This window comes from Oncorhynchus tshawytscha, linkage group LG16 (genome assembly GCF_018296145.1).
Source record: "Oncorhynchus tshawytscha isolate Ot180627B linkage group LG16, Otsh_v2.0, whole genome shotgun sequence".
NCBI lineage: Eukaryota > Metazoa > Chordata > Actinopteri > Salmoniformes > Salmonidae > Oncorhynchus > Oncorhynchus tshawytscha.
Window position 1 is genome coordinate 33142041 of NC_056444.1, and position 16038 is coordinate 33158078.

Sequence of the window (16038 nt, forward strand, 5' to 3'; positions counted from 1 at the left end):
GGGTTTTAAAGGTCTTTAAATATTAGGCGTGTGCTGCTTCAAGTCACGTGCAGGAAGTAAACCCGGCCTTGGGAGGAAGTAGCGTTGGCGTAGCAACACAGGAAGTGGTGTGTGTGTGAGGGGAGAACAGCTGCCGTAACAGGAAGCCTCTCACTGAGACACAAACGCAGACCTACAGCTATTGTTTCAAACAGACTCTAGCTCTGATTGGCCAGAAAGAAAACTGACCTGATTCTGAAATTCTCTCTCTCTCTCAAAAAAAGATCATTCAGACTATAAAAACCCAATGGGGGTTTGTTCACAACACTTGCGTATGAGGTCTATCTCAGGATATGCTTTTTAAGATGACATCTTTTCACCTCACTCTTAATAGATCAAATCCTTGTGCGGCAGGGACATTTTTATTTTATATATTTTTTAAACAAATGATTTTGTAGCATTATTTGAGCTTAAAAATTACATTTAATTTTCAAATATGATTCATTTATATGCCTGGAAATGCCCTTGTCCGGAGAAAAATATTCCAATTTCAAACTCTACCAATAAGTAATGGGATATTAACTGAAAAATAATCATATGTAGTTTCTTGCATTATCCCTCTGACTTTAAATAATATTTCTCCCAAAACTGTGATTCCTAAAAGATGTGTCCTGAGATGAGTCTAAAATCCTAAATGAATCAGGAATGCAAAGGGTCAGCTATACCATAAGGACCCCTTGTTCATGTCCTCATTACATGTAGTCCAACAAGACCACTGATGGTCTGGAAAGTTCTCTACTGTTGATGGATTTAAACAAACGATATTGGAATCGCCATGGTCACAACCGTGATCTGTCAACTCGATCTGCCTGATTAGAATATGCATTTTGGTTCAAATATCAAATATGTTTCATTTCAATTAGGTTTTAGAGTCAAATCAACTAAGGAATAACTCAATTGCTACTGCGTATACCACTCCGTCAGTGCTGAAAGATCTGATTAGAATGCTTATGTTTTTAGTGGGGATTTTCAAATGAACAATTTTCCATTTTACAAATGTTTGTATTTTATCTTTTATTTTTAGAGGCAAAAATGTATTTGAGTGTCGCCGTCATTAATATTCTGAAATATTTTAATCCCTGTTCTGCGACATATGCTTAAACTGTCAAAATATATATTTCAAATGTAAATATTAAGACAAATATTTGTGGGAAAAAAGATGGTCCCTTTCAAGAATCATTGAGCTACTAAATATGTAGCACATTGAATTGCACTTGATTTGGGCTGAGAAGGAACAATTTGCTTCATTTCTGTCTTCCCTTCTCAGGCTGCTGAGTTGGCCCAGTTCGTTCAGACCAAGAGAGATCTGGGTTGCCGTGCCAACTATGTAGAGCTGATCGAGGAGGGCATCAACACACACAGCTATGCTGCCAAGGAGTTTTGGAAGATTCTGGGCGGACAGGCCAGCTACCAGTGTAAGGATGAAGTAGTTAATGGGTTATAACTAACATTTTACCTACCAGCTACCAGTATCCGGCAAACTGTTGGTTAGTTTGGCAAACATATTTCAATCAGTCATGTTTTGGGGTCCCTTCTTTTTGTTTGATACATTCATGGCTATGTAGGTAAGTTTATTTTATTTTGAATGTGTTATGGGTCCCCTCAACTGAAATGTTACCCACAAATGATTCCCAGTTATTCCTTGAAAGCATCATCAGTTTTTACCACTTCCTGTGTCCTTCCTGTAGCCGCGGGGACGCCAGACGAGGATGAGCTGTATGAGAGCGCCATCGTAGAAACCAACTGCATCTACCGCCTAGTGGATGACAAACTGGTCCCCGATGACGATTTCTGGGGGAAGGTTCCCCGATGCACCCTGCTCAGCCCCAAACAGGTTAGACATTACTTCTACTACTAACATTGTTTGGTATGAGGAAATAGATTCTCATTCTGATTGGATTCCAATCAAGTAAAGATCGAGATGGAAAAAGAAACCTGGTTGATCAGACTGCGGTATCTCCTAAGTCAAGATTTAGACAATGACAGGTACACTACTCTGACCTGTGAGTTCCTCACTTTCAAATGCCCATTTTGAGCTGAAAGTGAAAGTACATCATTGTACTGGTGCTGACTGCCCCTCTCTGTGACCCCTGGCCTGCAGGTGTTGGTGTTGGACTTTGGCAGTGAGGTGTACGTCTGGCACGGTAAGGAGGTGACTCTGGCCCAGAGGAAAGTAGCCTTCCAGCTGGCTAAACACCTGTGGAACGGAACCTTTGACTACACCTGCTGTGACATCAACCCCCTGGACCCTGGAGAGTGCAACTCACTCATACCCAGGTACTGGTACACACATTCTGTCTCTCTCTCACACACACACACACCACATTAAGCCAAACCGTACAGTGAGCTAGCCGATTCACATACACAGTATTGACAATAAATCCTGATATGTAGGTTGCACGTACTGTAATGTAACCCATTTCTCATGTATGGTTGAGAGTGAGATTCCACGACCCTGTGAGGGTTAGGCTTTTACTTGAGTTGCGAGGTAACTTCAAACCGTCCGTGTTAGAACCGCTCCGGTTAGCGCAGGTGGGCCATCTCCATAACACCATGTACCTCCCTACTATGGAGAGCCTAGCTAAGTATTCCACTACAGTATGTGTAAACAACTCGAAGGCCAGGCTCAGCAGAACACAAAAGCCGTACATGGGCAGGATGTCATCACTCCTCTCTACTCTAAACAACCTGCCTCTATGCCCATGGACAGTTTTTTTTGTAGGCGTCTTTAATAACAAACTTGCCAGATGGTCATTGCAAACAATTTTAAACTGACCTGCCTTGTAAAATAAAGGTTTAGTAAAATATAATATAAAAGGCTCCAAACCTCTCTACCTCTCCTCTCTCTCTCCCTCTGCGGTGTGCAGGAAAGGCCAGGGTCGTCCGGACTGGGCTGTATTTGGGAGGTTGACACAACACAATGAGACCACCCTATTCAAGGAGAAGTTCCTGGACTGGACAGACTCCAAGAAGAAAGGCACAACCAAAAACGGCCACGAACACCTCAACGATCACAAGGTACAGCGCCAAATAGTTTTTTTAATAGTTTTGTTTTTTTGTTCATCTCCTCTTCAGTGTTTATCCTGCAGCTTCTCAAGAATTCCTTATAAGACTTGCCAAATTATACACTATTAGACAACAGGGAACAAAACCTCACTCTGTTCTAACACCCCATCTCCCCCTCTACTCCCTCTCCTCCGCCACACGCATCTCACCGTCCCGATGGCTTCCTCAACCCGTTTTGTTGCTTTCCCCTCCCTTCCAGGAGCAACAGAGCTCGGAACAGAATACGCCGCGGTCCTACGATGCGTCCTTGATGCTGCCGTTACTCCAGACCCCGGTGCGCACGGTGCTGGATGGGGTGGACGTGGGTCGGGGCTACGGCCCTGTGGCGGGGGACGACCGCAGGCACTTTGAAATCAGCACCACTGCCGTGGACGTATGGCACATCCTGGAGTTCGATTACAGGTGGGTGGGTGTGTAGCACCCTATACAAATGGCACCCTATTCCCTACATAGTGCACTACTTTTGACCAGGGCCTATAGGGACTGTATAGGGAATACAATGCCATTTGGGATGCATAATATGTGTGTGTCGTGGTGGAGTTGTGATACACTGAAATTTGTATTTTTCGTGTATTTGTATTTATTCTGGACCTCCATTATCTGCTGCCAAAGCAGCAGCTTCCTGGGTCCAGCAAATTGAAGGCCGTTTATACAATTTAAAAAGATATTACCATACATTCACAGATTTCCAAACACACTGTGTGCCCTTAGGCCCCTACTCCACCACTACCACATATTTACAGTACTAAATCCATGTGTTTGTCTAATGCGTATGTTATCGTGTGTTTGTATGCAAGCGTCTGTGCCAATGTTTGTTGCTTCACAGTCCCCGCTGTTCCATAAAGGTGTTTTTTTTTAATCTGTTTTTTTTTCCCCGATCTAATTTTACTGCTTGTGTCAGTTACTTGATGTGGAATAGAGTTCCATGTAGTCATGCCTCTATGTAGTACTGTGTGCCTCCCACAGTCTGTTCTGGACTTGGGGACTGTGAAGAAACCTCTTGTGGCATGTCTTATGCATGGGTGTCCGAGCTGTGTGCCAGTTGTTTAGACTGACAGCTCGGTGCATTCAACCTCTCATAAATACAAGTAGGGATGAAGTCAATCTCTCCTCCACTTTCAGCCAGGAGAGATTGACATGCACATTATTAATATTAGCACTCTGTGTACATCCAAGGGCCAGCCGTTCTGAGCCAATTGCAATTTTCCTAAGTTATTTTTTGTGGCACCTGACGACACGACTGAACAGTAGTCCAGGTGCAACAAAACTAGGCCCTGTAGGACCTGCCTTGTTGATAATGTTGTTAAGAAGGCAGAGCATCGCTTTATTATAGACAGAATTCTCCCCAACTTAGCTACTACTGCGTTAATATGTTTTGACCATGACTGTTTACAATCTAGGGTTATTACAAGCAGTTTAGTCATCTCAACTTGCTCAATTTCCACATGATTTATTACAAGTTTTAGTTAAGGTTTAGAGTTTAGGGAGTGTTTTTGTTCCAAATACAATTTTTAGTTTTAGAAATATTTAGGACTAACTTATTCCTTGCCACCCACTCTGAAACTGCAGCTCTTTGTTGAGTGTTGCAGTAATTTCAGTCGCTGTAGTAGATGACATGTATAATGTTGAGTCATCCGCATACATAGACACTCTGGCTTTACTCAGTCAGTGGCATGTCGTTAGTAAAAATTGAGAAAAGCAAGGGGCCTAAACAGCTGCCCTGGGGAATTCCTGATTTTAGCTGGTTTATATTTGAGAGGCTTCCATTAAAGATCACCCTCTGTGTTCTGTTAGACAAGTAGCTCTTTATCCACATTATAGCAGGGGGTGTAAAGCCATGACATATGTTTTTCCAGCAGCATACTATGATCAATAATGTCAAAAGGTGCACTGAAGTCTAACAAGACAGCCCCTACTATCTTTTTATCATCAATTTCTCTCAGCCAATCAGTCATTTGTGTAAGTGCTGTGCTTGTTGAGTGTCCTTCCCTATAAGCATGCTGAAATTCTGTTGTCGCTTTGTTTACTGTGAAATAAAGATTATCTTCTATCCTACAGCCGGCTGCCCAAACAGAGTATCGGACAGTTCCATGAGGAAGACACTTACGTGGTGAAATGGAAGTACATGGTGAGCACCGCAGGTTAGTTTCGAGCCACCGTTGAGCGACATCGCAACACTGTCACACACCATAGAGCATGCTCTCTTTTGCTGCTGTCCCTCTTTCCATCATGCTTATTCCCTCTCTGATGACACACCTAAAGCAGTGCAGGTAGGGATTTTACGTTATTTAGCAGAGGGACATATCCTCCTTGATTTTTAAACACCCGTCTTCTCCATGTGAAGACCATGTAAAGAGAGCCCCCGTCACCCTTCCTCCCTGCTTCTCTTCCACCCCCCCCCACCCTACGTTTAGGGTAATAATTAACCATTAACTAAACTCATAGTCACCGACTGTGCTGTTCCAAAGCCTCGCTCGCTGTAGGAATCCATGTTCTTTCAGACTTCAAACAAACAATCCATTAATGTCATTTCTAGTAGGACAGAAGGGGAGATGAGAAGCTGGGATAAGTTCTACTGGTTAGCAGCAGTACGGCTACTTTTCTTCTGCACAGAGTGTCTATGTATGGGCTGCAGAAGAGGATAGCTGACTACAGCAATGGGGTATAACATTTCCGTACATAGGACACCGATACAGGCTGACAGACTGGAAATACTGCAAAAACTCCCTGCTTTGTTTTTTACTCTTTTTTTCCTTCTCAAAACCCCGTCATTTATTGGTTTGACAGAAGTGTCACAGTTGTTTTATAGGCTCCTCCCTGGTGTTTATTCATGATGTGAGAAGTTGTTCATCTGTGTGTGTGTGTGTCTGTCTGTCTGACCTTAGTTGGGAAGAGGCATAATCCGGACGCGGTGAGGAGTGCAGGAGCTGGGAAGGAGAAGTGTTCCTATTTCTTCTGGCAAGGACGGAATTCTACCGTCAACGAGAAGGGAACGTCCGCTCTGATGACTGTCGAACTGGACGAGGAGAGAGGAGCACAGGTGTGTGTGTGTGTGTGTGTGTGTGTGTGTGTGTGTGTGTGTGTGTGTGTGTGTGTGCGTGCGCGCGTAACCACTCTCCTCTGCTCCTACAGGTCCAGGTGCAGCAGGGGAAAGAGCCTCCATGTTTCCTGCAGTGCTTTAATGGAGGGATGGTGGTCCATGCAGGGAAGAGAGAAGAGGAGGAGGAGAACTCTCAGAGTAAGCTGCACTGTCCATACTTATTACGTACAGATCTGCTGTCATTTAATCGCTCGGTTGTCGCAGGATTTTCCTGCGGCTCTGGAGTGTATTCAATTGATTTAAAAAGGCTTCTAAAGTTTGTAATTTCCCCTTTAAAATCGCTGACTTGATTTGCCTTAACGAAGTACGTGTCAACCCCTGCAAAAATGTCCATTCAATATAATCCACATCATTAACATTTTCTGTTATAATCCTGCTGTGATGAGCAGGGTCGAATTAAGATGGTAAATCTTTACCATCCACTTTCTCACCATCCTTACCTCTCCTTCTCATCAATACTATCCTCCTTTCTCCTGCCATCATCCAACTCTTCTTCTTTCTCTCTCTCTCTGTGTGTGTGTGTGTGTGTGTGTGTGTGTGTGTGTGTGTGTGTGATGACATGTTTGAAAGAGTATGTTGGGTGTGGAACACCAATGAATCCCATGAAAACATGTTTTTCTCCAAATGCATGATTTATGTCCCATTTGTTTCCTGCTGTTCTCTCATCCTAGAGAGAAATGTTATCTGTCTGACCTGACCTCCAACCCCTCTTGCCCCATCAGATGACTGGCGGTTGTACTGTGTGCGCGGTGAGGTCCCTGTGGAGGGCCACCTGCTGGAGGTAGCGTGTCACTGCAGCAGCCTGCGCTCCCGCACCTCTATGGTACTGCTCAGTGTCTCCAAGGCAACCATGTACTTGTGGCATGGCTGCAAGGCTCAGCTCCACACCCGCGACGTGGGGTGCACCACCGCCAACAAGATCAAAGAGCAGTGAGCTCACATTCATAACTAGATGCAGCAGGCATAAGAAGACATGTTTATGTCCTAGATATTTTGCTGTCCAGTTGATTTTCGGGGTCAGGGCATCCCCTGCCAATGTGAGATGTTAAAGGGCTCAATATAAGGGCAGCTATTATTGATCAGGAATATTTCGAAGTGTATAGAATTCTATTATTGCTGATCAATTTGAGTCAGTTTCACAATGTTCTGTATGAGTCGGTGTTCAGAATGGTGTCAGAAGTGTTTCGAACAGTATGGTAGCAGTGGCCCATGTGCCTGTGTGTCTGCAGGTGTCCATTGGAGGCGGGGCTCCACAGCAGCATCAAGGTGACCATCCATGAGTGTGACGAGGGGACGGAGCCTACGGGATTCTGGGAGGCTCTGGGGAGGAGAGATAGGAAGGCCTACGACTGCATGATACAAGGTTAGTTGGGAATTGCGCGCACCGGGAAGCCTATGACTTCATTCTGTTTACTCATAAATCTGTCTTCGATGTTGAATTCCAATGGAGTAATTGCAATGTACTCGTTTGGTAGTAGACTGTAATAATTTGACTGTTGTATATTCTCTCATGGAAATAGCATTACTAGAATGGGAAAGTGTTGTGATTGGATGAACTTTTGACCCCCAGATCCAGGGAAGTTCAACTTCACCCCTCGTCTCTACCAGCTGAGCAGCACGTCTGGAGAGTTTGTAGCTGTGGAGGTCTTCTACCCAGCCAGAGTAACAGAGGCGGTCAACTCACTGCCCTTCCTACAGGAGGACCTCTACAATGCCTCACAACCAGGTACCGTACACACACACACACACACATAGGTAATGCATGACTAGAGACTGTACTGCTACAATTCCCATAGGTTTGACCTCTGTCCGTGTGTGTACATCACCGCGTCACTTCCTGTAGCCCTGTTTTGACATTCCTTACTCTTCATGAAGGCCTGTTCCTGGTAGACAACCACCACGAGGTGTACCTGTGGCAGGGCTGGTGGCCCCAGGATGGCGAGAGCCCCGGCTCTGCCCGTATCCGCTGGGACGCGGACAGGAAGTGTGCCATGGAGACGGTGCTTCAGTACTGCACAGGTATTGGGCACTACAGCTGTCAGGTGGTAGTTATTTACACTGCTTAATGGACACTTTTTCAAAAAAACATAATGGAGAAAGGTGGACAAGATGCAGAAAGAAAGCAAATAAGCCCTTATAAGACAGTGTTACTGCTTAGTGGCCCTAGGCATGTCCTCTAGAGGGGGGAAATGTGGAATTGTTTTATTGATACTAACCATTACCCCCCCCCACACACACACACATACACACACACACATACACACACACAGAGAAGAATGAGAAGAAGCCTCCCAAGTCCTATCTGATCCATGCGGGACTTGAACCTCTGACCTTCACCAACATGTTCCCCTGCTGGGAACACAGGGAGGACATCGCTGAGATCACTGAAAGGGTAGGTCACCTGGCTGTCGCCCATCCCATACCTATTGCACCCACCTTAAATAAACCTCAATGGCCATTAGAACTAGATTCTACATTGACACCAACTCCTCCTGTTGATGGCTTATTTCAGACATAAGGCTGACCAGGGGACAGCCCTATGTTTCGAACCTGGCAACCATCGGGGTACTGGCCTGCCTCGAGGCTACTGCCAACCCCAATGGGATTGATTTGGAAAGTGTGTGTACTGACCGTGACGTTCTATTCATATCGCTGTGTGTCCCAGGAGGCGGAGGTGTGTAACCAAATCATCCTGGTAGAGGACGTGTTGGCACGGCTGTGTAAGACCACCTACCCCCTGGCAGACCTGCTGGCGCGGCCCCTACCCGAGGGAGTGGACCCCTTACGCCTGGAGATCTACCTAGACAATGATGACTTTGAGGTGAGGCCACACTCACCACCTACCACCAACTCCCTGGAGAATTATGACGGCTCTCTCTCTAGGTGTGCCTTGGCTCCGTCATGTTATATGTCCACTTAGTCTGTGGTTCTGTGTTGTTTGCGGACAATAATGAAGCCTCTCCAATGTGTGCGTGACGATGGACCACAATGGAGCATTGTGCAATGGTAGTGAAGGGAAACTAGTCTGAAATGGACCTCTCTAAAATCCATAAAAGTCTAACTTTTTTTCAGTCTTTAACTTTGTCTGTTTATGTAAATGTGTCCTCCTTCCTCTCTCTCTGTCCGCTCTCTCTCGCTCTCTCTCTATTATTACTATTATTATTATTATTATTATCATCGTCATCATCATGTGTTTAACTCTTCACTTCACCTTCCAGGGTGTAGGGGCTTATGGGAAGGTGAGTTCTTTAAATTGAGAGCACAGCTGGCCCCAGACACGTACACAGCATCCTCACTTTGACTGATGGACTAGATCACCCATAATCCTGTGTGTTGCTTTCTGTCTCACCTCCCTCCTCACTGTGTGTGTGGATCAACACAATCTCTCACTCTGAACCACTCTTGCATGGTTTGGTCGGTTTCCACTCGCAATGTAATAGCTGTGTGGATTTTCAACACAGGAAGCTGCTGGAGTGATGAACTGGATCACTGATCATGGTGTGGCCTATGAATGATGGATTTGTTTTTGTTTTTTTGCAGCTCACACATTGAAGTGATCTCACATAGGAGTTGTTATGGTGGTTGGTAGATTTCGTCTTTATTGTGTGCTCACAATGTTCGCAGAAAGGGCTGGAGATGTCAAGGGAGGAGTACGAGCTGTTGCCAGGCTGGAAGCAGGTGAATGTGAAGAAAGCCAAAGGATTGTTTTAGTACGTTGGACAGAACGCTTGACCACCGGACGGCGGCATCATCATCATCATCATCATCATCATCAGCAAGTGACGGTCGGTCGCTGAGGTGCATCGTGGCCCGAATTGGAACGAGGACCCGCCACTGAGAACTCTTTAGGTTGACCAAGAACGCCTTCACGTCCGGACTGGAGAGAGCTCGGAAACAGGCTCTTCTGAGTACCCTTCTCTACGATGGAGGGAGGGAGGAAGGAGGAGAGATGCAGTGGGTGGAGGGAGTGAAAGATCAGCAAAGGTGTGCAAGCCTCTTGTAGTCTTGTCTTTTTCTTTAATTTGTATTGTTGGTTCCCATTGTTGATTTGTATTATAAATGGAGATAGTTCAGAGATGTGTGTGTGTGTGTGTGTGTGTGTGTGTGTGGAGTCTTGAGTGGATGTTTATGTAATGTCAGCACCCGGCTTGTTAAATCTACAGTGTGTGTGTGTGTGTGTGTGTGTGTGTGTGTGTGTGTGTGTGTGTGTGTGTGTGTGTGACCATGCCTTTACAGTATCAACCATACAGGGTCTGTCAGTTGTTCTGGGAGCAGGAAAGCCACTCTGCTCGACACACTCTAAACAGACTCTTTCTGTAAGCGGTTTCTTTCGTGTGTTTGTCTTTCCAAAAATAATTTATATTTATATTGACATATATAATAGGAATAAAAAGCCTTTCGAGTATTCAGTCGGTGAGCTAAGAAATGAAATAAATGTTTGTGTTATTCATGTTGAGGTTGTCATATGTTAAGTAGTAGGACAGTAATGCTCCTTTCGCCCAGAGACTGTACATGTCGCCATTTTATTGAAGAAATCCTGTATCCTAGTGCATTCTGTTGTATCTGTTGTTGTTGCTATGAGGATGTCCTGCATCGGTCAGGTGCTCAGATTGAAGAAAAGTGTTATATTTAACAGGCATGAATTGACAGAAATAAAAAGGGAAAGGCAGAAGGATCTTTCTATTTGAATTCAACAATGTATAGTGCCTTGCTTTGACGTACACTTTATATACAGGAAGACGGTAGTCTGTGTTATAAAGACTCCCTTTGTGATATAAAGTATATTGGTGAAATAAACACTTAAAAGTAAATCTGAGGAAGTTGTTTTGCCTCTTCATCACCTGAAATGGGACATTTTGTCTAAATGGATGTCCCAAAATGGTAACTGTTTCCCTTTTCATAATGCACTGCTTTTGAGTAGAGAACCCTATGGGCCCTGGTCAAAAGTAGTGCACAAAATAGGGTACCATTTTGGGGGGGGGGACACATGCTTCCATACAGTGCCTAAACCCTGAAAATGACATGCGGCAGCAAACTGGTAAGTCCGGTCCGTTGTTCTCTCAGATAAAATAACGTGTGTATGTTAATGCGTGTGTATATCCAGTACCTGTATGATATGTATACTGAAGAAAAATATAAACGCAACTTGTTGGTGTTGGTTCCATGTTGGTTCCATGTTTCATGAGCTGAAATAAAATATCTCAAATGTTCCATTTGCACAAAAAGCTTATTTCTCTCAAATGTTGTGCACAAATGTGTTTACATCCCTGTTAGTGAGCATTTCTCCTTTTTGTCAAGATAATCCATCCACCTGACAGGTGTGGCATATCAAGAAGCTGATTAAACCGCATGATCATTACAAAGGTGAACTTGTGCTGGGGACAAAAGGCCACTCTAAAATGTGCAGTTCTGTCACGCAACACAATGCCACAGATGTCTCAAGTTTTGAAGGAGTGTGCAATTGGCATGCTGACTGCAGGAATGTCCAACAGAGCTGTTGCCAGAGAATTTAATGCTCCCTACTAGAAGCAGCCTCCAACAACGTTTTAGAGAATTTGGCAGTACATCCAATCGGTCTCACAACTGCAGACCACGTGTAACCACGCCAGCCCAGGACCTCCACATCTGGCTTCTTCAACTGCGGGATCATCTGAGGCCAGCCTCTTCGACAGCTGATGGAACTGGAGTATTTCTGTCTGTAATAAAGTCCTTTTGTGGTGCAAAACTCATTTTGATTGGCTGAGCCTGGCTCCCCAGTGGGTGGGCCTATGCCCTCCCACACCAAACCAATGACTGCTACCCTGCCCAGTCATGTGAAATCCATAGATTAGGGCCTAAATATTTTATTTCAATTGACTGATTTCCTTATGAACTGTAACTCAGTCAAATATTTGGAATTGGTGCATGTTGCGTCTGTTTCTGTTCTGTATATGTTGATATGCTTTATTTAAGGGTATGTTGCACATTTCCTCCATCAGAGGGCGCTGAAAGACTGATAATAAGGTCTGTTCCTGTCTCCTCTACAATGGAGAGGGTGTTACTGAAATCCCCCCCCCAGATGGATCCATGGGTTGCTGTTGAGTCAGGGTGCTGAAAATGTTGCGCTTTTTGTCGTGATCAGTTTGCTCGCCCATGTAACTAATGATGTTACTGAGTAAAGGGCGGTCTGAGGAGTACACCCTCAATTACCTACTGTGAAGTCGAGGTTCTGTATTAAATATTATTATTCCAGACTACATACACTACATGACCAAAAGTACCAGCTTGTCGAACATCTCATTACAAAATCATGGTCATGAATATGGAGTTTGTCCCCCCTTTGCTGGTGTAACAGCCTCCACTCTTCTGGGAAGGCTTTTCATTAATGTTGGAACGTTGCTGCGGGTTCTTGATTCCATTCAGCCACGAGCATTAGTGAGGTCGGACACTGATGATGGGCGATTAAGCCTGGCTTGCAGTCGGCGTTCCAATTCATCCCAAAGGTGTTTGATGGGGTTGGGGTCAGGGCTCTGTGCAGGCCAGTTAAATTCTTCCACACCGATCTCGACAAACTATTTCTGCATGGACCTCTCTTTGTGCACGGGGATGTTGTCATGCTGAAACAGGAACGGGCCTTCTCCAAACTGTTGCCGCAAAGTTGGAAGCACAGAATTGCCTAGAATGTCATTGTATGCTGTTGCGATAAGATTTCCCTTCACTGGAACTCAGGGGCCCAGCCCGAACCATATAAAACAGCCTCAGACCATTATTCCTCCTCCACCAAACTGTGTTGTTGGCACTATGCATTGGGGAAGGTAGATTCTCCTGGCAAACGCCAAACCCGTTGGACTGCCAGATGGTGAAGCGCGATTCATCACTCCAGAGAAAGCGTTTCCACTACTCGAGAATCCAATGGCGGTAAGCTTTACACCACTCCAGCCGATGCTTGGCATTGCGCATGGTGATTTAGGCTTGTCTGAGGCTGCTCGGCCATGGAAACCCATTTCATGAAGCTCCTGAACAAGTTATTGTGCTGAAGTTGCTTCCAGAGGGAGTTGCAACCGAGGACATTTTTAAGCGGTCCCGTTCTGTGAGCTTGTGTAGCCTACCACTCCTAGACATTTCCATTTCACAATAACAGCACTTTCAGCTGATCGGGGCAGCTCTAGCAGAGCAGAAATTTAGAGAACTAACTTGTTGGAAAGGTGGCATCCCGACGTGTTGGAAAGGCCATTCTACTGCCAATGTTTGTCTATGGAGATTGCATTGCTTTGTGCTCGATTTTACACACCTGTCCGCAACAGGTATGGCTGAAATAGCTGAATCCACTAATCTGAAGGGGTGTCCACATACTTTTGTATATATAGTGTATATCATGATTGTCTTATCACTCAAACTCACAGTGCCATGCAAGCATCCAGATCAGACTCGACCAATGTTTCTGAATGTCATCACATGGCCTTGTCATTATGAGTCCAAGAGCTCTGCTTTCTACAGACACACAGATTCAGACCCACTACCCTGTGAGGGCCCAATATGCCAAGGGATTTTTTTTGTATGTATCCTTTTAATGGATATTAAAGGTCAGGTACTCCTGTGGTTGCTTCTCCCTATCACATATGAAATGCTCTACTGGTAACGGGTCCATGTTTTTAAAGCTAACAGTTACTCGAACACCACCGCTGTGTTTAGTGAGGTCAGTGGTGCTGAATGTTAATGCAGTGACCGTTTTGTCAAAATGGACGATGTAATAATAAGCTTGTTTCCGTTTTGGATGTCAAGATCTGAACTGTGATGTCACCATTTCTCGACCCAGGGAGCATGTGTGATGGAAGAGAAACGGGGGCCAATTAGATGGAGTTTTGGTGCAGTTGTGACAAAGTGAAAATGTCGAGTTTCCATTAACCTCACCCGCACTGCGCTCAATGTCGATATCAAAGAACAACTCCTGGGCCTCCCGGGTGGTGCAGTGGTTAAGGGCGCCAGCTGTGCCACCAGAGACTGGGTTCGCGCCCAGGCTCTGTCGTGACGCACAATTGGCCTAGCAATTGGCCTTGTCTCATCGCGCACCAGCGACTCCTGTGGCGGGCCGGGCACAGTGTGCGCTAGCCAAGGTTGCCAGGTGCACTGTGTTTCCTCCGACACATTGGTGCGACTGGCTTCCAGGTTGGATGCGCACTGTGTTAAGAAGCAGTGCGGCTTGGTTGGGTTGTGTATCGGAGGACGCATGACTTTCTACCTTCGTCTCTCCCGAGCCCGTACGGGAGTTGTAGCATGGAACAAGATAGTAGCTACTAAAACAATTGGATACCACAAAATTGGGGAGAAAAAGGGGTAAAAAATTTTTTAGAGTAGTGAGTAAAACCATTCACTTAAGAAAAAGGTGTTGTTATAAATAAAGTTTCCTTTTATTTGTTGCCGAATTCCATTTTTAGTAAGGTTGGCAATATGAGATCTTCAAATTCACCATTTTTGTATTATTTTCCTTGAAAGAATAGCTTGTGGGTTTTGAGTGCTTCTTCCCTATTTGGAAAGTTGGTGTGCCTGCTCTTCAGTCTGAGAGAGATATTCTGAGAGCAAGTTTGTGTCTCCTTCCTCTGGACATGAAAAAAAAATGTTTAAAACTGTACAACACAACTGGTTCATATATCCCAAAGTCGATAGCGAATGTGACTATGACTACATTTATGTTGCCGTTAATGTATTTAAAGCCTATTTCGGCAAGTTAACCAAGTTTTTGCTGGTTTAGCTAGCCGTGTTAATGACGAGCTAACTAGCACCGTCAGTCAATGCCCTGTAATGTCACGCTAGCTATTGCTAACAGGTGATTTATTGAAATATTAAGTGAATGTTTATTTTCTTACTACCTTAAAAGTTGTATATGAAAAGGGTTGTACTTGTGCTCTGTATTTATGGATGAATATCACTTCACATTGAGGGCATGTATCACTACTGTTGCTCCTATCTAAAAGAGATCTTGTGTCCTACCTAAACCAGTGAACGTGTGGCTGTGACCGTCATCACTGTTTGATATCTTTTACTGCAGATATGCTTTACTGTATTTTTGCTATTTTCTAAACACAACGCATTTATACTATTTGATCACTTTGTGCATTGAGTCTGAGAGGGATATCCTGAGAGCAGATAAAAACCAAGTCAACCTGAAGTGTGAGTGTCTGTGTGCCTTTCTTCTGGGTGGCTATATGACGTTGGTTACACAGTCACAGGAGAACAACATGCACCACAACCTGTTCGTATTGCTGGCTCTGTTTCAGCTCATCGTGGATCCAACACGGTTGTGTTCAATGGGAGGGCAGGAAGTTTCTCGGTTCATGCGTTCTCCGTCTCTGTCTTTGAAACGCCCCCAAAAAGAAACCGACGTCTCCTCAGTTCGCATTGTTGTATTCAGTGGCACAGTTCGCTGTCTCTTCAAACATGCATGCACGGGCAAACACCAACACACACACAGTTCTGAATACAACCATGTTAGCGCTACTGTGTGTGTCTACTAGCCTGACACATTGTTAGATGAACTGTAGAAGCTCCAAATCTCCATTCTGTTTGTGAAGTCTACTGAGCTTGTCCCAGTCTACCTTCTAAGGGCTTTGATACATGACTTGCCATACCTCCCACTCTACCACCCACTCAATAAGATTCTCTCTATCCTCTCTCTCTCTTCCTCTTCGCCCCTCTCTCCTCCTCCCAACTCTCCTCCCTCCATCTCTTCTCTATTTACCTGTGTACCATCCATAATCCACACTACTGTGCCGAAAGACCGAAAGAGACGGGCACAAAAAGAGCTGTAGGTAGTCCCTGGTGCGGGTAGCATCGTTGCTCATCCAATCCGTCTTAAT

The 16038-nt window shown here is 44.8% G+C and overlaps 1 protein-coding gene across 23 annotated transcripts in view; it reads left to right on the top strand.

Annotated features, from left to right (window-relative positions):
- The window catches only part of svila (supervillin a), a 136182-nt gene extending 125161 nt beyond the window's left edge, over positions 1 to 11021 (top strand). For 20 of the 23 annotated variants that reach the window (XM_042299129.1, XM_042299127.1, XM_042299114.1 and 17 more), the window contains 16 exons: positions 1307 to 1454; positions 1728 to 1873; positions 2141 to 2316; positions 2907 to 3057; positions 3305 to 3507; positions 5164 to 5246; positions 5991 to 6145; positions 6238 to 6343; positions 6928 to 7135; positions 7435 to 7568; positions 7776 to 7931; positions 8081 to 8224; positions 8476 to 8597; positions 8871 to 9026; positions 9424 to 9444; positions 9830 to 11021. In XM_042299129.1, the coding sequence (XP_042155063.1) occupies positions 1307 to 1454; positions 1728 to 1873; positions 2141 to 2316; positions 2907 to 3057; positions 3305 to 3507; positions 5164 to 5246; positions 5991 to 6145; positions 6238 to 6343; positions 6928 to 7135; positions 7435 to 7568; positions 7776 to 7931; positions 8081 to 8224; positions 8476 to 8597; positions 8871 to 9026; positions 9424 to 9444; positions 9830 to 9916 (2196 nt within the window). In that variant the 3' untranslated portion in view covers positions 9917 to 11021. The remainder of the gene's footprint in view (positions 1 to 1306; positions 1455 to 1727; positions 1874 to 2140; positions 2317 to 2906; positions 3058 to 3304; positions 3508 to 5163; positions 5247 to 5990; positions 6146 to 6237; positions 6344 to 6927; positions 7136 to 7434; positions 7569 to 7775; positions 7932 to 8080; positions 8225 to 8475; positions 8598 to 8870; positions 9027 to 9423; positions 9445 to 9829) is intronic. The other 3 variants (XM_042299113.1, XM_042299131.1, XM_042299132.1) reach the window with 1 other exon arrangement.
- The last annotated feature ends 5017 nt before the right edge of the window (positions 11022 to 16038 follow it).